The sequence below is a fragment of the Ptychodera flava genome, chromosome 7, assembly GCF_041260155.1.
Source record: "Ptychodera flava strain L36383 chromosome 7, AS_Pfla_20210202, whole genome shotgun sequence".
Classification (NCBI taxonomy): domain Eukaryota; kingdom Metazoa; phylum Hemichordata; class Enteropneusta; family Ptychoderidae; genus Ptychodera; species Ptychodera flava.
The window spans coordinates 26386884-26414782 of NC_091934.1; the positions used below are offsets into that span (position 1 = coordinate 26386884).

The 27899-nt window shown below is 37.0% G+C and overlaps 1 protein-coding gene across 1 annotated transcript; it reads right to left on the reverse strand.

The window, feature by feature from the left end:
* Positions 1 to 680: 680 nt before the first annotated feature.
* LOC139137126 (baculoviral IAP repeat-containing protein 1f-like) lies at positions 681 to 27899 on the reverse strand. Its single transcript, XM_070705088.1, has 5 exons — positions 27547 to 27899; positions 23500 to 23619; positions 20324 to 20458; positions 13188 to 13241; positions 681 to 8033 (listed from the first exon to the last, which is right to left on the reverse strand). The coding sequence occupies exons 1-5, from the start codon at positions 27641 to 27643 to the stop codon at positions 7042 to 7044; spliced, it is 1398 nt and encodes a 465-aa protein (XP_070561189.1). The 5' UTR covers positions 27644 to 27899; the 3' UTR covers positions 681 to 7041.

The following is a 27899-nucleotide window of genomic DNA, read 5'->3' on the forward strand; positions in this document are numbered from 1 at the left end:
GTTTACGGAATGTTCCATAGCTGTGGTGGCATGTAAAAGACTCCTGCGAAAACCATCACACATATAGACCAACAACTAAACAGTATCATTTGTATCACACCTCATCCGCAGTCTGTATTCCAATTCGTCAATTGATAGTCACGTGGGATGCGTTCTTTTTGTGCTGATCCATGTAGACGACGTCATCAGGCATCATTTGTTTGAACTGTTGCCTGCCAGGCATCAGTTCCGAAAAATGATGCCCGCTGACATCAAAAACGACATTGACGCGAACGCGGACCGGAATGTAAACAAAGATGTCTTCTGCGGCTGATCGAAACGATAGTCGAAAAATTTCTTGGTTTATCCTACTTTCTGAAGAAGAATTGAATGCTTTGGTTTCCAACAAGGACTCGATACGGACACAAAAATATAATCAAAGGTAAATTGAACGTTTTGCAGAAGTATTGCGATCCTTTTGGGCAAAACTTTTTCTTACTGAACGACATCATAGGCCTACATGCGACACGTTTTGTGTATAGTATGTTCTTATGCATGGCTACGGATGAGGTGTGTTACACTCACAGTCCCTCGGGGTACAGACGTATGCTGTTGCCCTCATGGCCAGTCAATATGTGTATAATGTTCCCTGCTTCACTGTTACTAAACACTCTGAAGTAACAAAGTACAGTACCATGGAATCATATTAAATAAGTCTTTATTGCAACCAAAGCAACGCAAGTTGCACATATATCTGTTAAAATTGCATTATAGGTAGAAAAATATCTTACAACAGAGGTACATTTAATATAGATTAGCACATAAACTTTCTATTTGGTGAGTTCAGAACCGGTATCAAGGCACATCCATGGCCCTATAGCCCTGTAAGTCCATTATACATTCTTTACCATTCAATAAACTGTGAAATACAAGTATCATACACACTGCATTGAGTACATTGTACAATGTTATTGTTGTAAATGAAATCTAGTCCAGACTAGAATATCAACAACGATATTTGATATTACATACACTGTGTTGACAAAATGGATACTACACATTTTGACATGATTTTTGGAAACAGAAAGGAAAATTTCTGCCCCATTCAAAATTAGGGGAAAGACTTGACATTTTAGGGGCAGAAAGAAATTAACAGGTCACTACACTGTGCACTTTGGTCACCATCATATGGGCGTATTTGCTAGTGTGTTTTGTGCGCAAATTTTGCACTGTCAGCAACTTTTTAAGGGCAGAAAATGGCTTGAAATGCGCAATTTGCGCGATTGTGCAGCTGAGAGAAAACCCTGGAGATGCAGTACTGATGCTTACAGTACTGATGCTTAAAATTCAATAAATTTTGATTTGATTCAACCTCACAACATACAAATGTGACCAATCTTGAAGTCTGTCACACCTTTTGCACTTGAGTGCTTTAAAACCAAACATACCACAAATAAAATCACATTTCTTCTGAAAAAAAGGAAAAACACTCCTTCACATTACCTTTCTGGCAGAGAGTAGATATATTAAGTTTCAATAAGAAACCACAAACACAAAAATTTGAAAGCTGTTTCAGGAGGGATAGACGACCGAGATTATAAAATACTCATGACCCAAACAGACAAAATATTCTTGTAAAATTAATTTGCATATCTGTTTGGACAAATGTTGATGACATAAACTACACTTAATAGGAAAGTAATTTCACTGAAAATTTCTTAAATGATTGGCATTTGACAAATACTCTTATATGTTATTACACCAACAAATACATATGACATGATTTCAACAAAGCTGTGTGAACATAATCTATTCAATAGTCATTTAATGACACTATTAAACATGATCTCAGAATTTCTGTATTAAACAAGTAAACGAAATCTATAAAACAGTCATGAATTACACATAACATTGGCAACATCTCAACTGAGCTGACAAATTGTCAATAAAATATTTTTTAGCAGTACAGCTCAAAAAGTACATGTCTGGAAGTTGAACACACTTTGCTGAGAGTTCAATGAAAATATTTCATTTTACATATTTTACAAAATTGTACATACACAATCCATCAACAACTGTAATTATGTACTTCCTGACAGGGTTTTCATTGAATCAAACCAATGTTTAACACTAATGTACACTTCAATTGTGTGAAGCACTTTCAAAAGGCACATACTGATTGAAAACATCAGTGATGTTATCAACCCTTTGGATACTTTCTATTGATGCAGAAAATTGATTTGCATACACAAATAATTTTTATTGATGATTTTGCATAAATGAATACATTTAAATCAGAAATGAAGTATCGGATGCAGTTGACTAAAATTACAAAGCCTGGTTGGCCCACACATAATATCACAGATGGTTATAAATAGGTAATTTTGACACTAAGAAATATGCGGATTTGTAAAAATTTGTTACACTAAAGTGGTAATCATTCACTGTAAATTTCCACGTAATGTATTCATTGGCTGGACTTACACTTTTGGTGGAATGACGAGTTTTATTATTTTTTCATGAGAGGGGACGACACCAGGCTATAAGGTACAGCAGCTATTCCCTTCGGTTTAAGATGCCTTTTATCCAAATGGAAAATATTACAATTAAAACCACAAATTTGTATATATCTGTACCACAATAAGTGTGAAATTTTCTCAAATGGTTGGCATTTAACAAAACTGGCACAAGTATTGTTATTGCCACAAAAATATTCAACACAATTTAAACAAACCTGTGTTACATCCCCTTCAAGGACCAAACGAATAAAGTTTATGCAAATGGCAAATACCTTCTGTGTAAATGCCATTTCATAGTACTGACTAAAACTGAATGACTTCAAAATACAAAATCACCGGTTCTGTCATTATTTCAAAAAGGTCTACAGATTTTTACTGGAAACCTGTATTATATATTTTGTTCATTTAAAAAGAAACCTTGTGTGACAACTGACAGAGAGATATTTGTTTATTTTAAATCTATGCATTGTTCAGTCTGAAATTAGCTAAAAATTGGACCCCTAAACAGAGTTGAGATTCCACCGTAGGACTTTCAAATTCTGAGAAGGAAATAACAAAACAGTTCACAGGGTATCTAATAATAAAAGACCAAAATATAGTCAAAAAAAGGGTCATTATTTTTTGAAAATGTCTTATCTGAATTTTATGTTCTGTAAAAGTAAAGAATTTGTACACACTGTAGCTTTACATTGAGTGAAAATTTGTACATCTTATAATACAATGCAGTATAGTACTTCTTAAAATGTGGCCATTTACTTGTGCTAAGTCTACTCACTTTGTTCTAGAGATATAACAATCGTATGTACAAAAATATATTGGCATAATTTCCTTATTAAAGTTTCTATTAAAAATTTTAGACAGACAGATTGGTGGTTGTGCAATGCCGTTTCCTGTATTAGTTGTACAATAATAACCACTTCCTGAAAGGCTTTCCATTGAATCAAACCAATACAATTAAGTAATATCGCACTGAACAATAAGTACAGAGGCTTTTTGCAGCACTGGAAACCATATAATTATGGAACTCACAAAAAGTTACAAAAAAAATCTGAATGAACAAACTGCTATCAGTGACAATGCACTTTGTTGGCTAATTCAAATATCTCTCACACGAGTTACGCTAAAGCTTAGAGAACTTAAAAGCCCATATCTCACCTGTTTCCATATCTGAATGCAATTTTGTTAGGCAATATTCCTCACTTTCAAGGGAAATATATATTTCAGATACAGACTTTTATAACATTGCACTTCATTCATAACGTGGTGTAAATCAACTGAGCCAGAAAAATCTGATGTCGTAATTGACATGTACTGGTGACATAGCATATAACATCACATGTGGTTCCACTTGTAACTAGCTGACACTGTCAGACACAATTACTGACATGATAAGACTCATAAGTTTGTCATCATTTTTGAAAAAGGTATGTAGCTAATGGGGTTACAACAACAAAGACATCAATGGATTTAGTGTCTATTTGCATCAAAGGTTCACAGTAACATATACATATGAAGTTGATTGTCAACCACTCAGAGTTCTAGAATATGAATATGCAGCCAATAATATATGGGCTTACATTTACCGTACAAAACTAATCATGAGACGGGAAATAAACTTCCTATGAATTTTCACCTTGCCTCTTGTGCACACTTACAGACACCCCTCACAACAAATAGTATCTCAATTATCCGATGACTGCTAATGCTCAAACACAGACCACATGTCCTTAAAAGTGCCCATAGGCATACTGATACCATTGTAACAATGCCATGTAAAGACTCCTAAAAATGTTTTGTGGGCAGGGTCCATCAGCAACAACTCCACAAATCTGATCGTGAAGTTAGTGAAGTTTTGACTTTTTGAGCTAAAGTACGGTAGGGTCTTATGCAGATGTATAGCATTTTGTAAATGCCCTAACGGTGGGGGAGGGTCTTATACATGAGCAGGGTCTAAGATCGGATGAGTACAGTATACAGAACTCTTAAATAATGTTAGATGCCTAAGAAGAATGTCATCGCTTTCTTCATCTGGTCTGCATGTAAGCAGGGTCAAAGGTAATATTTGTTAACTGTGACTCTTTCATCATGCCTGTATGTAGATTCTCCGACCAACTAAGATACTTTTCCAAGACAAGACAACCTTGTTAAGCTAACAATTCTCTAGTGGTTAATAAGCTCAGAATCCCCATAAATTATGTTTTTGGAAAGCCTAGATATAGGGGAACATTTTGGTTACCATACCAGTAGTGTCACCGTTGTTTATATAATTATCACGTGACAGGTAATTTGCATAACCTTTCAAAAATCAGCTTTCCCTATGTTTCGTTTAAATGCTTTGAAATATGTGGCTGAAATTTGTGTGAGTGCAAGCTGTCTTAAATATCTTCCAAAGTATGTCTCCGAATTTTTTTGAAACCTTCTCAAACAATTTTTATGCCAGAAAACTTCAAGAGTGTTGGATTTAACCCTAGTTGATTTCTTTAACATTGTGCTCCAAAAAACTAAGCAAGATATGAAAATCTGAGACACTTTGGAAGAGCGTTGTGACAGCTTGCATTCTGGCAAGTTTGAGTCACATATTTTGAAGTATTGAGACAAAACATAGGGAAAACCGATTTTTGAATTTTGAAAGGTTATGCAAATTACCTGTCACGTTATAGTTATGTAAATAATGGTAACACTGTGGTTACCAAAATGTGACCCTATATTTAGGCTTTCAGAGAATGTATAATTTACGGGGTTCTCAGCTTATAAACCACCAGAGAATTGTTAGATTGAAAAGGTTAATTTCTTGTCTTGGAACCTTAACTGGTTGATAGCAATGATAACTTCATCTACCAGTACTGAGTTGTAAACCAAGACTACAACCATCTCAAGTTCCCTGAACAGTAAATGATAATTTGCTGGAGCCTCTATTTCTAGCCATGTGATTCAAGGCAGTGTGACTAACAGTACATCCCTGTAATTGGCAGTATTTTAAAACGCCATGGAATTGCATTCGAATAATTTCAAAATCAGTGAGTATATTCTTCATCAAATATACTTTTATCCTGTTATTCTCATGACCTCCCTTGGAAAAGCACAAACCCATTATCAGTGGATTTACAGTTTCTGTTTTTGTGTTGCGATTAATTGAGAGACAATAACTTAAGTCAATTGACTTTACCTTGTCAAATAGTTTCTTCCAATTGTATACCCATTTCTCATAGTCAAGATTATTGTCAATGCTCCCGTCCTGATTGTGAAAAAACTTGTCAGGGAACTTCCAATCTCTGAGAGACAAACTATTGATGGCTGGAATGTTGTCAATATGGTCAACGAGCTCTTTGAATTGATCAATGGTTAAATCACCTTGTCCATGATGAACAGGCTTGTCTAACTTCAGAGTATATGCACCTCCAATTTCATAATTAACCAACTGCTCACATAATTTAATGTAGTCCTCTTGAACTAATTCACAACTGGAGATGGCAAGGTTGAAGTGCTTCTTCCGGAGGAAATCAACAACAGACTCTACAAAACTCTGAAACTTACAGTTGCTGAATGTGAACAAGAACTGTTCAGTGTGCAGTAACTGTTCATCTTGACTTTTTGTAGATGACATTACAGCCATTGGATCTGCCTTGCTAGTCATTGTAACGTTAGTACCATTTTCAACTGTGAGACAACTGAAATGCCGCCCTGCCTTCTCCTTACCAAACTCATTGATTTTGATGAATCTCTCAAATACATCCTCAGCAGAAATGAACACTCCTTGAAGAAGGGGGTTGGACAGTTCTATGCTTAAGTCTGCTGTCAGAAAGCACTTTGTTTTTTCGAGCAATCCCTGTATTGCTTCAATTTTCATTGATTCACAGGAAATTTTCAACACATGAAGCACTGCGGCAATATCAGGAACATTGAGGAATTGAAAGACATCATTTATATTATCTAGGCTTAAGATCTTATTCTTTGTTGCAAAGTTTATCTTTAGTTGAAGATCTTCAATCTTTTCAGCAGCTTTGTTCAAAGGTTGTAGAAATACAGGAATGACTGGGATTGACAAGACTCAATGTCAATGACATTTGTTTCGATTGGAATGTGTTTTGTTCAATAAGCTGCTCACAAAGAAAATCTTGTCAGAATCTTTTGAATTAGACTGACGGTGACATGTAATGCAGCTGACTGTGCGGCGGAAGACAGAAGAGAGTTTGTTAATTCCTCTTCAGTTTTGTTCCTCAGCATCTCTATGCAATCTGTTTCCCCAATATAGTCAACAAGGTCTGTCAAGTCTTGTACACCTGTCATGTTCTTGAACATTACTTCGCTTTTCAGATTAAGACAGCTGGCCAGAAGTCTAAGCACGTGATTGGAACTAAAAGTAGACTTTTCACATAATTTTGCCACGAATTCTCCAATGCGAGTTTCACACAATGACCTAATGTACTCTGCAGCAAGGAAATTACTAAATGCTTCATGCTGTGTGATAACAGAGGACAAAGTCTTCTTTGATCTACCAGGTTTATTATATTTTGCATGCCTACCACTTTCTTCTTTGCATTCATTATCCACAAGAATTTTTATCAAATGTTCCTCTCCTTCTTAATAAGATTGAGCTGACATACGGAGCTATCCTTTCTTGACTCAATACCTTTTTGTAAGACCATTCTGAAAGATTGTTCAGCACATATTCAAACACAGAAGCCATCTTCACTCTATTATGATCAACTTTTTGGTCAGAAAAAAACTGACATATGAGATAAGCATTCAGTGGGCTCCTCATCAAATCTTGTACAGTGCATGTGGACTTATCCTTTGTTGCAAGAAATCTCTGGAAACTATCCTTACTGTCTTCAGAAGAGTAAAACCTATTGACAAAGTCACTTCCATAGTTCCCTTCGAATCCCAGTAATGATAGAGACCGATGAAAATGCCAGGTGTATTCTTCCTCTAACAAGTCTTTTAGACTTAAAGATCTTGTTTGACTTGTTGCAATAACTTTACAACGGCGAAACAACTGTCCACGTAACATTTGTTCAACATCATTGGAAACACATTTGGTTTCCTGTTTCATTTCATCCAAGCCATCTAATACAAATAGTACTTTGTCTTGGTTTGATTCAATGTACTCTACCAACTTGTCTTTGTCAATTTTGAAGCCTTTAGGAAGCAATGAGTCAACAATCAAATCAATTATTTTACCATCAAAATGGCACAAACGCAAATAAAAAAATAACTTTATATGTGACAGAAAGGAAGCCTGGTGTCTAGCCCAATCATACGCCAATTTCAGACAAAATGTTGTTTTACCATATCCAGGATCTCCTTCTATCAGTATTCGTCTTGGATCTCTGTAGTCTTTGTTGGTGGTAAATAGGTCTTTTTTATCAAAAGGACTATATTTTTCATAATGCTTGAGTTGAAGACTGACTTCTGCATACACACTATCGATGGCTTTTCCTACCAGCCATGGCAGAGTTTGAAAGTTGGATAAATCTTTCTCATATATGTCACGTAGTTCCCTCTCACATTTCTGAGCTTCTCCGGCAAGAGGATCTAGTCAAGAGAAAGCAATGTTGACATGATGATTGAAATCATGAGCAAATCCTGTTTTTTAACAAAATTTTCTTCCTGATTGTGAACGTTGATTTCAATTTAATTAATAATTGGTATAATGGTGTAGGACACAGTGCTGCTATCAATATTTCTACTTGAGGAGAGGGCCTCAGGAGTGCACGCAGCAAGGGCAATTGATCACAAACCGTATCCTGGGACAAGGGAAGTTGATGGTCATGATATGCACCATTCCTACAATCTTGACTGACATCAAGTTCTAAATTATCTACATTGAACATATGTTCCCTCCATTTTCCCTACCCTGAGGTGTTTGAGATATTTTTGTAGCCTGTGAGTGGGGAATTTGACATGCTTGGAAACAAAATGTACAATTCCCCTGTCAGGCCAGCACTCTTCCCACTGGTGAAACATTGATATGTACATACAATTCTCACTGACAGTAACCCATACTTTAAGGAAGTTTATATGACCTCTGCATTTGGATAATTTGGTATCTCATTTGTTAAAATATAAGTTTCCAGATTAATTTGTTTGTGGTTCAGACATACCGCCCTCCCGGTACTGTAGAATCTGATGATTGATGAGCCACACACTATGAAGGGCAGATGCGGCATGTATAGAAAGAGGGATGTGATTTGCCTATGAAATGGAAGATTCCCCAGGATATTTAACCCTTTGAGCACTATAATTTTTGCCCCAAAAATATCAGGGCAACATTTTACCAATTTTCATGAATTTTTCTGTAATATTTTCTATGATTTTGGACTAAATGGATGTAAATTTTCATGGGCTTCACTTTTTGACCAAAATTTTGGGAAAAATAAGAAAAAATTGTGTACATCTGAAAGAAATAGTTGATGTTATATTGTACTGGTGTAAAGGTAACAAAAATCGACTTTGGCATTCAAAGGATTAAAATAATTACCTTCAAGACAAAATCTATATATACCGGTATGCCTAGGTAATTCATCACAAATCCAGATGAACCTACTAAGAATCTTTTATTCACCTGAGGGATCCTTTATTAGCACCGTAAAAGCTCACAACCCCTCCTGAGTCCTTAGTTACTAGCTTTGTAGATTCCCACAAGGAACGAAACATTATCAGCTTGCCCGGACTACTAAGTCCATTTTCAATTTATCACAAACCAAATGGAAAGTATTGTCGTGTGTGTGGAAGTGGGTGGCTGTAGTTTAGTCTCAATGGTAAGTATTATTTACAAAAATTACATTTTCCATTTCTATGACATAACACTGTACCTTCAAGATTAAGAACTGTGCCTAACAGAATCCAACAGCCCATAGGAGGTGGGAATTGACAAAAGTAACCAAAAATAACAGAAGATAACCCACATGACTTCCGAGACTGTATGGTTCTTCCTGTGAAGGACTCAGAGCCTACTACTTGTGTTGCTCCTGGGCTTGTGCGACGCAAACAAGCCCCAAAGAATATATCTTCCTGCTTAACCCTTTGACCCCGGCTCGGACAGAAATGTCCGATGACGTCATAGAGTACCAGGGGGTCAGGGTGCAAAGGGTTAAAGGATCTAGGACATGTCTATGAGTATGAGGCATGCAGAGGTATCAAACACCAAAGAGACCTCCATTGCATTGCCTGGAGGATATCAGGCAGAGATATACCCAAGAATGAAGCCCATGATATTGAAACTGCTCTAACAAGGGCTGGCTAAGTAAAGAGACTCATCTGAAACTAATGAATAAACAAACCTGATAGTGAGTGTCAACAATCCACTAAAAATTATTGGCTGGAGAGACTGAAGCATGAGACAAAGACCAGAGCAAAATAAACAATTGTTTCTGCTCCCCTGTGTACCCTTAGAGCACTGAATTTGCCACTTATGCTGTCTTATGCTGGACAAAGAAACGGTTCTTTCTCCTGTCTATCCATCAGATTAATTAATCTATGAATAGCTAATGGCTGAGGTGGCTGTGATGCCAACCTGTTTTTAGCCACAAACTCAGGGTTAGTCAACAAGATAACAAGATCAACAGTGAAATGACAATGCTGGGGCTGAATTGACAAAGCATGCAACTCACTGTCTACCTGAAGATTTGGCTACCTGCAGTACCTGTAGGAAGACAGTCTTACATATAGAGAGAGATATCTTAAGTCAGCTGACCATAGAGCCTCAAAAGGTGAATGCAATAACACATTTATTATGAAAGACAAATTCCAATGTGGTATTAAACAGCATGTCTAGTCTCGCTGAAGACAGATTGTCAATCAAACCTGAGAGAGACTGATTTAACATAGCTACGTCTAGTCCTACCGTAATAGAAAGATAGCCGCTCTGAGGGTCTTACTAATGGACAATCAGCATTCTTCTAATGAAACAGAAACAGAAGAAATCTGCTAACTGAGTAGGCATAGTACTGAAAGGATCAATCAACCTAGGCTCACACCAGTTACTACAGAAAACCCATTTTGCACTGTTGGCATTTGTAGTGGAAGGTCGATAGTGTCTGGCAATATGCGAGGCTGCTTTTGAAGAAAGTCCTCACAGAAACAAGGGCTGCTTATGATGTCCTTGCTATCATCACGTTACCTCCTAAAGCACTGGAGGGAACAACTCAAGCCTGACGAGGTAAATTCAGCAGTCTCTCACTCTTCAGTTTGAGTAGCATGGGAAACAAATGCTTTGTGGGGCAATACAGAACTATGAGAACCAGGCTTCACATTGACCTGCCACCATCTTGGCCAACACTTTCCCAGAAGTGGCACTGGAGGGAATATATGAGCAAAGATACCCCTAGCTCAGACTGGTAGCATTGCAAAATTCTGCCAAGAGATCATAATGGAGAGATGCGAAAATTTGCAGTTTGTGATTGTGATGAGTCGCAATGAGATACTTGCGAGACCTGTCCTAAATGGCACAAATGTGATCAATAACAGACTGACACAACGCACACTCAAGGTGAAGAAAATTCTCCCTTGGGAGGATGTTTGCCCCAAAGTGTTTTGAACACCCAGAATGTGAACTAATCAAATATTGTGAAGTTGGCACCACTTCAGAATATCCTAAACTAGATAGCACAGAGGGGATACTGTGTGCTGCCCTATTTTTTGATGTCTGGTACCACCATGGAACTGTCAGAGCAAATCATCACAACCTTGTTGCAAATTTATACCTGCAATTCAGGGTGAGAAACACTGCCATCATTTCCAACAAATTGTTATTGTGGGAAGCTTGATTCTCGGACAACCGGCCGGAAATGTGATTGTCCAGATGCACTCACTAACCAAGGAGAGACGCCTGTATGAAGATTGAGACACCTACTTTAGGAGGGCACAGCCTTGCCCCCTTGAGCACATGTCACTGGATAGCTATCACTGGTGGTGAAATCTTGGTGGTGGTGTGACTTCAATAAGATCTGTCACTGTCCCTATGGATGTTCTCCACAGGATGAGCAGATAGATCTGGTAAATAGGCCTCAGCTGAAGCTTGCCTAGAGGTATGAGATGAGCCTCATTAACCACAATAGGCTGAGAAACTCTTTTGCTGTGATATGCATTGACTCACACACTCAATGAATCAGATTTATATTTTCAGAAGATTTTTCAGCATGGGAAGAAAACTACTCTGATTAAATCCAACCTCATGCCTAGATTTGACTTGTCCACTCTGGGAATGAAATTAAGTCGATAGCCATCAGCTGGGTAACTTGAGTGGAGCACAGAGTTGAATGGGCTGCATATTGACAACTGGTGTACCGGTAGGTATGTCATCAAGGTGCCTATCACTCAGGTGAAAATCTTTGGAGTTGTGGCAAGGCAAAACTGCATATCCACAAACCAGTACACTTTCCAGTCTACTACAAACTGGAAGTAATGCCAGAACTTGGGATGGATTGATAAATGGAAATATGCTTCCTTGAGATCTACCGTAGACTTGTAGTCCATGCCCCCAGTACAGAGTTAGCTCTGCGTGGCAGGGCTGTGTGTTACCGGCGTTATATGGCCTCCCACCACAGCCCTGCTGACTGCCACAGACAAAACCGCTGGTAGTGCCTCGGAAATACGGTACGCAGTTTCTCCACCGAAAACAGCCGATTTTTAATCCAAAACTTGCATTGAACTTCGTTTTCGAGCACACCCACCTCGCCTAGGTACACGATTTGCTCAGCCGCGCTCGTAAACTTACACAAAGCCTACTTTTCTCTCTCTATGTGAGGGAAGCATTCGTATCCACTGCCACTTTTCATCTCATTCAACCCATGAGCACTCGGGTGAAAACCAGCCTTGCAAACAAAAAAGCATTGCGATATCGAACTTTGAAAGTCAACGTTCTGAGAGGAGTGCAACAAGAGAAAATTGTGAAATATGTTAAACTTCTGAAGAGAAAAAAAGAAAATTATTTAGTTAGTAGAGAATGATCATCGTAGATTGTAAATAGCAGTGTGGTGGTTAGAAATAAAATTAATTACAGAGTGCTACATCGCCATGTTCTTTTGTTTGCAAGGCTGGTTTTCGCCCAAGTGCTCATGGGTTGAATGATATTAACAATGGCAGTGGATATGAATGCTTCCCTCGCATAGAGAGAGAAAAGTAGGCTTTGCATAAGTTTACAAGCGCGGCTGAGCACATCGTGTACCTAGGGCTAGGCGAGGTGGGTGTGCTTGAAAACGAAGATCAATACAAGTTTTGGATTCAAAATTGGCTGTTTTTCCGAGGTACCACCAGTGGTTTTGTCTATGGTAGTCAGCAGGGCTGCGGTGGGAGGCCATATAACACCGGTAACACACAGCCCTGCCACGCAGAGCTGGTGCAGTGTGTGCCTGATAGAATTTATGCACTCCATACAGAAAGTATATCCAGTCTTAAGTAAGAATTCAGATGGCTGAGATCTAAAATTGGTCTCCAGCTGGCTGGTTTCTTGGGAATCAGGAAGAAATGACTGTAAAACCCATCATCAAACAACATGATCAAACGTATACATCCCCCCGCACAATGGCAATGGGAACAAAAAAATCAGTCACATCAGAATATTTCACACCATAGAAGTCAAGTTTTGGAGCACATATTTCGAGGGTGGTCTCAACACAGACATTTTTGCCGGCACCCTACAGCATATTTCTAGTGTGATAAATCTCAAATTATATGCATCTTACTTACCCTCACCATGTGATGCTTGTTCTGCACCATCAGTACGTGTAACAGGCTGTGATTCTGTAATAAAGGAGAAAGAGGTCCTTCTAAGCAGTGTGAATATTTAAAGCTCCATGGTTTTGATTGCTGCAGTTAGCCAGATGTTTATGCAGAAGAAAGTTTCAGTTGATGACATAGAACAGGGATAATTCAGATTTTTTTATCTATCCTGTCTTACATCACACTGTTAGCAATTTGGGCTGGTCCTATTTTTTCCACTGTTGCTCTCAAATTTCGTAAAATATGAATTTTTGAGTGGATTTACAAATTTTTTTTACTGCTAGTTCGTAAAATTATGAGCAAAATTTCATCTCCCATTTCATAGTTGCGAGAAGCCACTTAAGACCCCCTAGCCTTAGCCACAATAAAAAATTGACATTGTTTCGTAACATCAAATTTGATTAGTCAGGAGTGCATTTTCTGGAAGTTTTTTGGCCAATAGAAAATGCCCAAAGAAAACTGATATACCACTGTAAGTTGTATTTATCATGGCAGTCAAGCATGCATGTCATAGCAATCGGCTGGCCATTTTCTGTTCGGATTTTCCAAACGTAGACTGACTATAACTGTGTACAGCAAGTTAACGACAAGAGTGGAAAGAAAGCTGATAGCTTAGAAAACAAGATAACATACACAAAGAAGCCCTGAAAGAATACAAAAAAGGAGAAGATTGACAAAGTGCTTGAACTGAAGCATTGAAGGTCAGTACACACAGTAGCACATGTATGCATACATACCTATCCAAAGAGAGATGACTTTGAAAATCAAGCAGCTCAAACAGGTCACTCATCAAAGATATATAGGACATTTAGTGAACTGTGTAATGAGACTGTGAAACATGTACACCATGTTTGAACTAACACAACTATGGAGAGGTATTTAATGTGATTCAAGTGACACTAAAGTGTAAATCCAAGTATGAGAGTGTAGGAATAGGAACACAAAGTCATTTCTGGCAAAGTCAATCAAAAATTATACTTATTATTTTTACTATAATTTGGCATGTCAGTGAATTTACATGAAAAATCTGCAGTAATCCATATTTTTAAGAGTAAATACAGTATTTTTGGCTTTTCATATAATTACTTATAATTACTTATTGCTGTTTATGACATATAATTACTTATAATTACTTATTACTGTTTATGACCACTGTTTTGTTGCAGTGAGATACATAAATGTTCACTTATTACTTCTGAATCTTGGTGAGAGTGTGGGACAAGACTGGATAAGTTTAAAGAAATTGCTAATTCATCTGTAGAAGCTTAGCATTTGTATTTCTGTGTCTCATATTTTCAAGACTGTTGACTTGCATTGATAAAGTTTTTTTGACATGATTCCATGTCTACTCTTCATGTAATATTGTTTGCTAAAATAAGATTTTATTTCTCCTTCAGATAACTCATATATGGCATTAGCATGACAGAGAACGACAGGTCATGATATACCAGTATGAATGGTGCAAAAGGGGAGAAGTTATAAAGGTTGCAACTTCATCACAAAAGACAACAGTTACTGTTGAAAACATGCCCAAATACTGGTAAAGGAGAATGGCAACCGCTGCTTTGCTTCAGCTAGAGACAGTGCACATTTGTAGATTTTTCTGAAACTTGTGAAAGCTCCAGGCAAAATTCTTTAACTTCCGAATAAAGGAATTGTTATCTCTTTGACTTTGAATCGCACTTCTGTTGGAACCCGAGATTTGATCAGAGGATGACAATAAAGGTGTCATTAAATGAAGTATTAATTCATGTTTGTATCATCATTCAGTGTAGTCCATTCAAAATAGATGTTGCTTTTTGCTTGTACAATGTCGCACCTTGCAAATCCCAAGTTTACTTACAAATTTTGAAATTTACCAAAACTTTTGAGACTCACTTCGTAAATTTACTAAGAATTTTCAGAAGCCAGAGGAAACACAGCAGTCCACGTGATAATTCACAGTACCGGTATACATCATAATGGCATATTGTATCTTAATACAGCGTAGCAAATTTGCCAAACATACATTTTATACAATAAAACATAGAGATGTCATTGAATATATAATCAGTGTTTTAGCCAGGATCCGCCCTTGTGACAATGTCCCAGAAATGAAGCCCGTTGTCCTGCATTCTCACATACCGGTACTATGGGTCTTTTCAAGTGCACTTATGAATCAACTGTGTTGGGTGAAGTCTGCTAGTATTATCTGGTACTGGCGATGACCTTTGTTTTGCATGATTATTTTGAGGCTTATATTTACATACTTTCTAAGCTGTGATTAAAAATGCTGGACTTGTACTTCGTTCATACAGGCAAAAATTGAAACGTTTCAGCGACTTTATTTGTGATTTGTAAACACAGGGGATTAATAGTTTGGGTCCGCTCGTGTCCATACTCACAAAATTAAGCCATTGTTTTGATATTTAAGACGTCTTAATGCGCCCTCTCGAGTTCAAAGGTGTGTATGGCCAAGCATACTGCATAACAAGATGGCTGAAACGAACGACGTCGTACTGGCTGTAAAGAATGTGAAAGAGGCTCCCCACCGAACTATCCAAAATGTTTTTGTGTCGAGTTTGTGTTTTATTCGTTTCTAAATTGTGTTCCTACATTCTTATCCGATTGTTTGTGTTAATAAAAATGTTTGTTTCGCCTCGCCATAAGCTTTCCTCACACAAACAAAACATTACCGTCCACACTAATCCAAACTTCCCTACAAATATCCGAGGCGAAACAAACATTTTCATTAACACAAACAATCGGATAAGAATGTAGGAACACATTTTAAAACGAATCAAACACAAACTTAATGACTCAATCAAATATTTTTGTTCCCAATTAATAAATCATATAGACAATCTCAATTCTCGGTTTATGGCAATTTTGTCGACTGATAAAAGTCTTTTCATCTTCAACATTCCATTCTAATTTCACCTACGGTATATAATATCCTAACATCCTGTGACTTTCCTTCTAAACGTTGATTTGCCTTGTGCACCAAAGAGATGCTGTATTTTATGCCAAATGATGAAAAATATGTGAAGAAATAACCATGTATCAGTCAGTACGGCAGGCGAAACCCGGACGGCCATACCGATTGGAGACAGAGCAGAGTAGATCGAAACGCAAACGGGGTGTTATTATAGGAAAGGCGGTGACTTATTTTACAGCTGAATAAGATGCTGTCTCTGGTTGTGTAAGTCTGTTGATCGAAATATATATATTTTGTTCCCAGTTGATTAATCATGGGGATGGCAGTCTCGATCTCCCCTTTATGGTTCGATATTTACTGACTCGTTCCCTCTCATTTTTGTCAATCAATGAAAGCATTTTCGTCTTCCATATTCAATATTACTTTGACCGATGTTACATCCTGACCTATACTGTCATTAGTTTTGACCAACGTACAAAGATATTGCCCATGCGTCCGGCTGATGAGATGTTTTGCAAAACGGTGAAGAAATGGGAGCCCGGGAGACATCGATGTCAGTCTTTCCGGACTGTTTACATGTAGCTAATAGGGGATATCAAAGGAGATGAATCAGTTAGTTGAATAAAACATAACTTTTCGGACTTATTTTATGTCAATTTTGTCAATGTCGGACTTTTGATTCAAGAGAAACCAGAATCACCTACAGAGATGTCTGTATTAAACACGACGAACAATTGGGAATAGTTTGTTATGCTACTGTCGGTCTCAGTCGTGGTGTCTCTCCCATAAATTTCGAAGCTATAGGTCTACACTTGTCGTTTCGATTCACAGGTAGCGGTACACCGATGACCAGATATTGTACTGTTCTTAAAACTAGTCTAAGCAATTTTACGACACTGCACTATTTGCCATCGTGTCTCCCGTGAACGTCTTGAATCTATGGACGTGACCATTGTTTTACTGCGCCCATTAGAGTGTAAACCCCTGTTCGTTACCAGCAGAATACTTTTTAAAGTTCTGTACATCAGTGTACACTGTGTGTATAAGCCCTAAACCTAGTTTAATTCAATTATGGAAAGGTATTAAAGAATAAAGGGTCGTTACAGTTGCTAAAATTGCGAGAAAAACGGCACTTTTTACTCAAATAGTCCTATTCACAAGCTCTATTGTTTTAAATCACGTCCATGGTGTGCTGTTGATTTTCATTCTTTCGTGCAATTTCATTCGCTTGAAGCAATTATCCTTTCATTTGACTGCTCTGTGGGACTCTTCTGAATATGTGTTTTGGATAAAAAGAACTCTACAGTGAAAGACATAAACTTCGACGGTGATAGGTATACAATATCGGTTCTCGACGGTGATAGGTATACAATATCGGTTCGATGTGTGAAGATATACAGATTACAAGTTATTTTAGAAGTTCTCAAAACCAGTAAAAATAAATCTGCGCGCCACTTATTGATAATTTCTTCTTGTGAACGTCCTTGAATCCGTGACCGCGACCATTGTTTTCGAAGTGTTCGACGGTGGATGATCGGTAGATTAATGAAGATATATGTTACTGAACTATCGTGTGATTGTTTAATAGCATGGTTAGGTAATAGACGGTGTAGTCTGTAGAGGCGATACGGCGAAATTCCACGGCCCAAGGGAGCGTACATCGCATGGTTTCTTACAACGAACCATAGACAGAGCCGTCGGTTTCCATAGCTACTACGTGAAATCCGGCCTCACCGATGTCCCGGGCCGATGTCCCTGTCCTGATTCGGAGAACAACTTTCAAGCTGCGTGTTGAGGTTCAGATGTCCGATTTTTTCATATTCAAAAGGCTTATTGATTTACAGAGAACGCCCGTCTTGTTTTTAGCTTTAACTTAGCGCAAGATGGCAATTGAAAATTCAAAGGCAAATAGCCAGTGGGAAAAAAATAGACGACTCGCTCTCACCAGCGGTCGAGGTCGCAATGAAAAAAAATCGAAGTCTCTGAAATCGGTATCATTGCTCCGCCATGTTTATTGTTGGTTGTACGGCCAGTTTAAAGTCACAGACTTTCTTCAAGGTAAAGTTCATATAATTGCCATACCGCGAAGTTCCCTGTGCATTTCAATATGTCTATTTGGAAGCAAAAGCGCCACGGACATTCGATCGATGGTGATGAACTTTCTCCAGGGCGTGACATGTCACCAGTTACGAACTTTACCGGTTTTCGATACGAAATAGCAATATATTATCAGCGTTGTTCACGTTGTGTTTTGAGTTTGATATGGAATATAACAGGAAAACACTAACAATTAGAGTGACGATAGAGACCATGCCCGATACGGAAAAATTGACATCAACTACTTGCAATGAGCAGTGACCTGAAACTTCAGACTGATATATAAATGTCGACAATATAAAACATTGAAATGCCGGAGAGAGAGAGGGAGAGAGAGGTTTACGCGTCGCGAACTGATTATACTCTTTCGGATATGACTTCGGTGTAGACGATACACAGACATCGAAAATGTACACCTACTTTCCAGAAATTCGACTAATCTTATAATAAAGAGTGGAACAAATCCAAAAGTGTTGGTGGAAGTAAATCTTCAGATGTTGGTTTTCTAAAGTTAGATAATACTTACAGAAATATGGTCGTCATAGTCTTCTTTTAAAAACTATTATCTTCAACACCACGTTTCTTATGATCGGTGATGTCATTTTTTATTATTTTTACTTACTTTCAATGCATCAAACGCTATAAGACTATCTCATCTGCCTGTCAAGGAGTTACAATATATTTCCAAGGGCTGGCACACGATGTCAACTTACGTGTCGTCCGTCGAGCGGCCGGTGCAGTCTCACAGATTGTTCCGTTTGTAATCGCGGCCACTTTGATTTTGATGTGACACCAACGTGCGTTTGAGGTTTTTTTGTTACGAAATTTGTCGACCTCACAAAATTTCACAGTCCATGCTTTGAAGCAGTCTCAACATGGCAAAAATGTCTCGCTTAAATTTCATCCTCGTCGTTCCAAATTAAATTCGACCACTAAATTATTTCGGCAGTTTTAATTTCCTATTAATTCGACGTTTTTCAAATCGTAATGAATTTTTTCTGGTCGAATTGATAGGGTTTTTGGTATCAAGCTTATCTCTTCGTCGGACCAGTATACCGCGAGATGTAGTACTGTGTTCGGCAGCCATGGCAAAAGTGAATTGGTTGTTGTTTGTTTTATGTTACAATACCTGTCGCGTGAGGGCGTTTGAAACGCTTCTGAAGCGGCTCAGTCTGTCCACACAGCGATTTGCGGATAGAGTTAATCCCTACAACGGCTCTGGTCGGGCCGACTAAACCGTCTCAAATCTGAAACGCTTCAGAACCATTTCGGAGTGTCCACACATAACTTTCTGTGTCAGTATTGGCCCAGAACCGTTTCAGAGACGTTTCAATGGCCTGTGTATGAACGGCATATTGATGTCATAACTTGTAATCTGACAAAGCTTTGATTGGCGGCAGTTGCGATATAGTGCTACAATTGCCTGAAATTAGAGCAAATGTAACACGGATCTGGTGGCTTGACTTTTGTTTAGTGAAACTAATTTGTTACAAACAACATTTGATCGACAACTTACAGATGTTGTCCCAAAATTTCCCCAAAAATAAATGGTAGTGGGACACAGAGGCCCCTGGTTTAAAATTCCTGGCTGCAACACTGTGTAATAGAGCCATTCCTAAATTATTTTTCACTTTATTTATTCCTTTCAAAATATTTTGTCACAGTAAGATGCTTACTCCTCTAGTGACCTTCTTAAAATATTGCTGACATTCTTGTACATTGTGGATGGTTGCAAGTACAGAAACAAACATGAATTGAATATACATCATAGTATATAGGTTTGATGAAAAGAAATTTCCAGAATTCCTTGAGTTCATGTGTCCAGGGTCATACTGATCCTGAAGCAAAGTGTACAACGTTTCATTGTATTTCCTTGTAATGGTGCATGTCATGATGTGTACGTGAATGTTAATGAATGAATGAAAATGAAACAAATTAAGGCATGTCCAAGTAATGATCACTGGGGCTGGACTCAAGATGAATGTATGAATTGGTGTACAGATTGATATACAGACTCAGCAAAATTCAATGAGGTCCAAAACTACATGTAATAAAGCAGCCCAGAAACTTCAAATGTTTATCTACTTACCTTTGCTGTGTGGTAGATGAATCGTGCAATGGTCACCAGCTGCTATTGTGATATTTTCACGACCATGGACTCCCATTTGTACACTGGGTCGAGAAACTCCTTTCTCATCAGTATTTTTACTTACTGGAACCATGTCTATTAATCAATATGGAAAGTAATCATTATTCTTTAATCAAGATATGTACGGTAGTTTAAAGGGACAAAGTCGGCCATTTTTCATGAATTTTGTTTGATGCAAGATACTTCTTATATTGTTTGACATATTGAAAGATACTGAATGAATGGGTGACCATGCATATATTGGACACCGGTTTTAGACACGATACATAAAACCATCGCAAAAATGAATTAATGGTCATGACCATAAATTCATTTTCGCGATGGGATTCATTTGTCTAAAACTGGGGTCGAATATACCGGTATGCATGGTCACCCATTCATTCAGTATCTTTGAACATGTCAAACAATATAAGTAGTATCTCGTATTAAACAAAGTTCATGAAAAATGGCCGACTTTGTCCCTTTAAATGTACGCCACTCCAGTTAAGAATACCTGTAACTGAAAGCTAGGTCACACTAAGTTACAATGCCATCTTTCACATTTGAAAGCTTCCTAAGTAAAAGGTGGTTACTAGAAAAGGATATATATGATGAAATTATGGAAACATTGGCCAAAGTATTTGCAGGTGCAAATTAAGACAGCCCAGGAGCAGACATTTCAAAACGATAGTTTCTTATGACCTGCACACCAAATTTACAGCAATTTGGCAGCAAATGTTTTTGAAGGAAAACATTGACTCTAAAATTGAATCAAAAGAAAAGTTGCAGCTAAAAAAATAATAAGGAAACATTCATTCACAATATAAAATTGATGACATTGTTGCAAAGTCCAACTCAAACATTTTCATGTGCAATCTGACTTGTTGTTGCATAGATGTGGCAAGCTTGAACACTGTTCACATTTTTAAAAAGTAATTTGCATATTTTTGGGACAACATACTCATTTGAACAACCTCTTCTCCCATGACACATTTCCCCATTAAATACCTGACGTCACACTGGCAGCAGAAAAACTAAATAATATTTATGCCCAACTCCCTCATATTACAATAATGTTGAAAATGGCATTACTAAAAAAATAGATATACCAGAATAAACAGGAGATCTAAGATCATTTGAAAGTATTTTGCACCCTAGCTATAAATAACATTCATCCCTGTACCTAGGCATACAGTTGTCACTCGACATAAGGTGGCAATGCTTTCCAGCTGCTTCATGAAGTTAATACAATGTCATTTTACATTAAATTCTAGTGGCCCATGACATAGTGATTTATCTAGAAGTTTGCCAATTGTGGAGACGGCAGTAATAGCCAAATGTCATTGAAAAGTACTGTAAAACACTTTGAATGAGTTGTGCATGCTTTTTATCAATTTTGGATTTCGATTGCAATCAGTTAGTATTTAATTTAGCTTATAAGACATCTTGACCACAGTAATGTGGGGATGAGTTTAAATTAATGGCATCTGAAATCAGCGAATTTTAACAGCTAAATTAGCTAAAAATACCGCCAATGATACGGTTGCTCACATTTGATCAGAATTGGTACATAGTATTATTCATTATTGGTACCAAAGATCAATGATGAATGTTGTTTCTATGTGTTCAGTACAGCAAAATTCTATGTTGATGTTATGACAATGATTTCTGCACAGTACAACCAGAAAAACAAGAATGACAAAAGCAAATAAGATCTGCAACTTAGGTACTGGAGGTCAACTTTAGAAACATGCATATCAACTTCTATAGCAATGAGACAAGCAGATCCTACATACATTAGCAAATGTCAATAAAAAAAATCAGCCAGAGAAGGCTTGACAAAAAGAAAAGGTGGGAGAGTGGGAAAAAATAATGTACAAAGGATCAGGTAAAAAAATTAATGCTACCTCTTTAATCTTCTACACCCCCACCCCTCCATATCAAATTTTCCATCCCTTGGTATTGACCACGTTTACATGAAGAGCTACGATGGTAGGAAATGTAAAGAAGGTGAGCTATTTACAACCTTGGAATTTTTTTAAATTATGCTATCAGTACTGTCATTTAAATGTAAACAGCACTTAAATTAGTTACAGACAGTGAAATGCCTTCCACTGTGGGGGATGATTATGACATCTGCAATTATCCTGGATCCGAATTTCTTATCAGTTCTTGTGTGTCTTACTTGGAAAAATTGCAAAAATTGTTCCGCAATGAAAGAATTTTACCTCAGCTTTGTTTTCTGATCAAATTTCACTACAAATTGATGTCAAATACGACAAAAATTATATTCATAGCTTTAACCACTGTCTCACAACAAATTACCTAAATCATACAAATTTGGTGAGTTTCCCAACACTTTCTGAGCAGAAGATTTATCATACTAATAACATCCTTTGGGACTTTTATACCAAATTACAAAGCTATCAGACAAGTAGTTTTTGAGAACAAGTTTTCTTGATCAAATATGACAAAATTGTCTTTAAAAAACAAATTTGCATATTTCAGGACTATTTCCACATATCCAACTACTGTCATCTGTACACCAAATATAAAAGCTGTCTGTCCAGTAGTTTTAAATAAAAAAAAATTTTTTACAATTTTTTGATTAAAAATGACAAAAATTGCCCCAAATGGTAATTTTGCCAATTTTGCAATAATGTCAACAAATTAGAAGGGTAACACCATTGCAAATATCCAATCCAAATTTGCCGGCAGTTTCAGAAAAGAAGAATTTTTACTTTTAAGAAAAATAACCAACAAATTCAGCAAAAATACAAAATTCAAGATATCTTCACGATATACATAAAACTGTATAAGGTCCACCTAAGGTACTTGAACACTAATATTCAGAACAATCAAAACAGTGGTTCTTGAGTTATCAATATTGGTGACCATTATCAGTGCATGCGACAGGGCTATATCACCTAAGCCATGTTCTATCACTTTTTGTTCTATATCACGTGAGTGAGGCTCAGCCAATCACAGTACCTGGATAATACGTGAGGTGTAATAAAAGCATTTATAATACTACATTTTATACTTTCAATTATAAGTTTTCTATAAAGCATACTAGAATTCTACACAAAGTAATTAACTCCTCTTTTATGTAATGATTAATTACATGTATGTCCTACCTGTCCTATTTGATGGTGTTTCAGATATACCGATAGGCTCTGCTGAGGTACCGGTACATGTAACAAGAGCCAGCTCCGATGCTGGAGGAATTTCAGATGTGTTCATTGTGTCCTCATGCTCTGCAACAACAAAAAAAGAAACACAGATTGTTATATACACATGTAGAGTTTGCACTATACCATAAATATCACTGTTCAAAATCTCATTCATTTGAAATAAATTAAAATACACTAAATAAAAGACTGTCAACAGCAGATGAATGGAGAAGGGGATGGAAAAGTATTGCTGCCCTACAATACCTGTTGGGTGTAATATCATTTCTGTATGATATTTTTACTTACTCTTATTTTGATTGAAAATATTACCAGCTCACAAATCAAGCCATCACTGCTCACAATCAGCTTGGTGATACATAACTACTGAGCCTAAACTGAGATTTTTTTTCCCCAAGGATAGAGATTGGCACAATTGCTATCCCAAAATGCTTTGCCCTCATTACTGCCTCTAGGCCATTTGTTATTGTATTTCTTTAATGATATAAATAACATATAATAAACAAATATATATATATTATATATATATATATATATATATAATATATATATATATATATATATATATATATATATATATATATATATATATATATATATATGTGTATATATATATATATATATATATATATATATATTTATATATATATATATATATATATTATATGTATATATATATTTTTATATATATATATATATATATATATATATATATATATATATATATATATATATATATATATATATATATATATATTATATATTTATTATACATCTACCATCGAGAACAATAGAATTTAGCGTGCGCTAAAAAAGCCGTACGGAACTCGCGCCCGTTCCGTACGGCACGGTTTCAAGGCGCCCCATTCCCTGCGGCTGTATCTGCGCGTTCACTGTAGAACGGTTTCAAGGGACCCCTTGGACGAGTGCCAGAACAAGTCTCGCGCGCCCTCTGTACGTACGTATGTGTGTAGTGCACACACTCCAAACGTGCAGAAGCGCGGCCGAGGTAGCGTTCCACACTGGCGCGATAAAATCAGAAGAAAAATTGTTGACATTGCACGAAAACGGTCACGACTCCGACATTTTGATGCCCCGATCAGGAATGTAAGATGTATAATAATAAGGTTATTACGAAAATACTGCAAAGGATGCACTCGGACATTGGCGCCTCGCATCGCCCTCCGCTTCGCATTAGGCAATTGCGCCAATGTCCTCATGCATCCTTTGCGGTATTTTCGTAATAACCTCATAATATATATATATATATATATATATATTATATATATATATTATATATATATATATATATATATATATATATATATATATATATATATATATATATATATATATATATATATATACATATATGTGTGTGTATATATATATATACATATGTGTATATATATTATATATATATATATATATATATATATATATATATATATATATATATATATATATATATATATATATATATATATATATATATATATATATATATATATATGGATGCATCATGTTCTATAGCCATAAGCTGGTTTATAGGTGCTGATTAAAATTGAGATAATTTATGCAAAGACATTAATTAAGAGTTACGGCATGTGTTGTCCATTGGTACGGATGTTGGGCATGCTAGATGAAAAGGATGCACACTCTTAATTGTGATCTAGCAGACAGCATCTTGCACTTTGAAGGTAATTGCTACTGTGCACTTAAAGGCCCAATAGCTGTATCTTTTAGCATTATTTTTGTGATTTTATTTCAAAACTAAAACAAGTTCGTGGGAATGTATTCATTGAGGGGTGTTTATACAAGTAGAATAAACTGTCCACTGGGACTGCATGTGTAATTTTGAGCAAGATAAGTAATAAATGTTTGCCCAAACATAAAATGGCGCCCTCATGCAAATAAAGCAAAAACACAGTACGCAGTGCATATATGCATTGGAATCTTCAAAGAAACAACAGAGTAGTCCAATATAATGCTTAAAAACAGAGTGCTCAATTCAGGGTGTTTTATTTACTCGTAAAGCCCTGGTCACCAAATTCCAGAAATGAATGACAGCGCCGTAGTAAAGTACTGTCCAATCAAAAGTGAACATGTCATATTCTGTAGACATTTCGTATGTTTTAAAATTCAAATTTGGTAACACAGCAGAAACCAGCTGCAACACAAAATCTGCTGTGCCCTAGGGCATTTATATAATGTGCTCTAGGGCATTTATAGGATGTTCCATTACATTGGAAGGCTATTTCACAAATAAAAGTTTTAATTCATATCCTAAACATGTTACATTGACAAAGGGGACGGTTGACGTAAACACATTGAAAACGAAAGCGTATCATTTAGGGGCGATAGTTTTTAAGTCGGATAAAACCCTCGTACTCGGGCTCTTCTTTGGGTTGGACTTTATATACCAGAAGAGCCCTCGTACTCGGGCTTTATCCTATACATAGTGTTGAATGTTTTCCACTGGGACATCATATGCTTTGTTTTCTTTGTAATATTACCAATTTTTAAAAATGGGAGGAAATCAAAATAATGGTTAAAATTTAAATTTATTTGTCCAATTTTTCAGTAGTAAAAGACTCTATCCTTTAAATTTTTAGAATTTAAAGAAAACCAGAGAAAATAGAAAGCCTTCTTTAGGTTAACAAATTTCAAGAGTTACAGCTACAGGGGCTTTAATAGTGTTGTTTAATTTGCATCATTTTTGCAAAGAAATTTTATTAGTAAATGATGTCTTTGTGTTAATAATGTACAAAGAACCTTGATTGTTTGATTGATGTGCACTTTACTTCAAAATATAAGGGGAAAGTGGCTTGCAAGTTTTGGCTTATAGCTTCCACACCATAGTTTTGTGCTCGGTTTTGGCTGCTAGCTTCAGCGGAGAAGCAGACTTTATTTCATTGCATAACCTTATAAAACAGTTTGATAGAATTTATATCCAGTCACTGGTGTATGTGCCTTGTGTGTGTTTTGTGTAATAAACCAATCTTTATCTCTTGAACATGCACTTAAACTCACAAAGCGGAAAATCTTGATCCAAGGGTTCGATTGAGATTGCCCTTAAATTTATTGTTCCCTATTGTTAAACAATAACAATAGAATTCGGAGATCTTCCCGGTTTTCATTCAAGCGCTACTCATTGCCAGTCTGTCACATGGCATCTATTTTTGAATCAGGAATTCGTCATAGGCAGTCAAATTGAAAACAGTCTATGCATCTGGTCATACTTGAAAAACATTATACATACATAGCTAGCACTAATATTTTGATTCCTAATTTTCTATTTTGAAAGGACAAAACTTCAGATATTCATGGGGACGTTCAGTGTGGCAAGAGTACGGACCTGGAGCATAAAAGTTGGGCCTGAGGTAGCTCTACGGGTACCTGTGTTCTAAAATTCCGCTCTACGCCTATATGCGCCTCATAAACCACCGGGGACTCGTGCTCCTTGTTTTTTTTGTTTATGCGTGTTTGTTTATCGCTTGTTTATTTGTTACGGACTTGTTTTTGTGTTCATATTTGGCAATAAAACTTTGAGAACGGTGTTTGTTTCTTTAGTTTGTTTGTTTGTTTGTTTACAAATACAGTCAATAAATGATACTTTAAAAAAGTCTGTAATACCATCCCACATATGAAATAAAGCACATCCCGCCTTTGCCATTTTGGGATTGCATTACAGAATTTTAAAAGTATCATTTATTGACTATACTTGTAAACAAACAAACAATAGGCGCAGAGCTCAGAGCGGAATTTTTAGAACACAGGTGACTGTTCATGCCAAGCTTGCTGCGGATCCGTAGCCACTCGCTTTGCTGGTTGTGTTGGGGGAGTGGGGCACTCCCCCAACACAACCAGCAAAGGGAGTGGTAGGGCTACGGATCCGCAGCAATGCCAAGCGAGTGGCAGGCCGCAGTTGTCTACGTTTACAAGCCACGCCACCGTGCACCGCTGGCTACCGTTTGTAGCTTTTTTCCTTACCGTTTGTCTGTTCCTCTGATCTCTCGTGCGACGAGATACTCCCTGGGTCTTGTGGTTGAGCGCTGGCTTCCGCGGCCTCTGCCGAGAATTCCGCCATATTGATCGCGGTAAACAGCGCCAGTCTCGGTGACCCCAATTGCTGGGGTCGCTACAAAACTTAGCATTTGAAACTGATTCAGACTCAAATGCACCCAGCATCTGATTTTTGATCAAATCCACAGAGTGATTGGACTGTAGCTGATTGATCGAAAATTGATATTTCCTTACTTTCAAATTCTGCCCAGTCAGATATCCTAGTGAAAACCCTGTCACAATACCCATCCAAATTAAACAATATACTATGGTTGGACTCT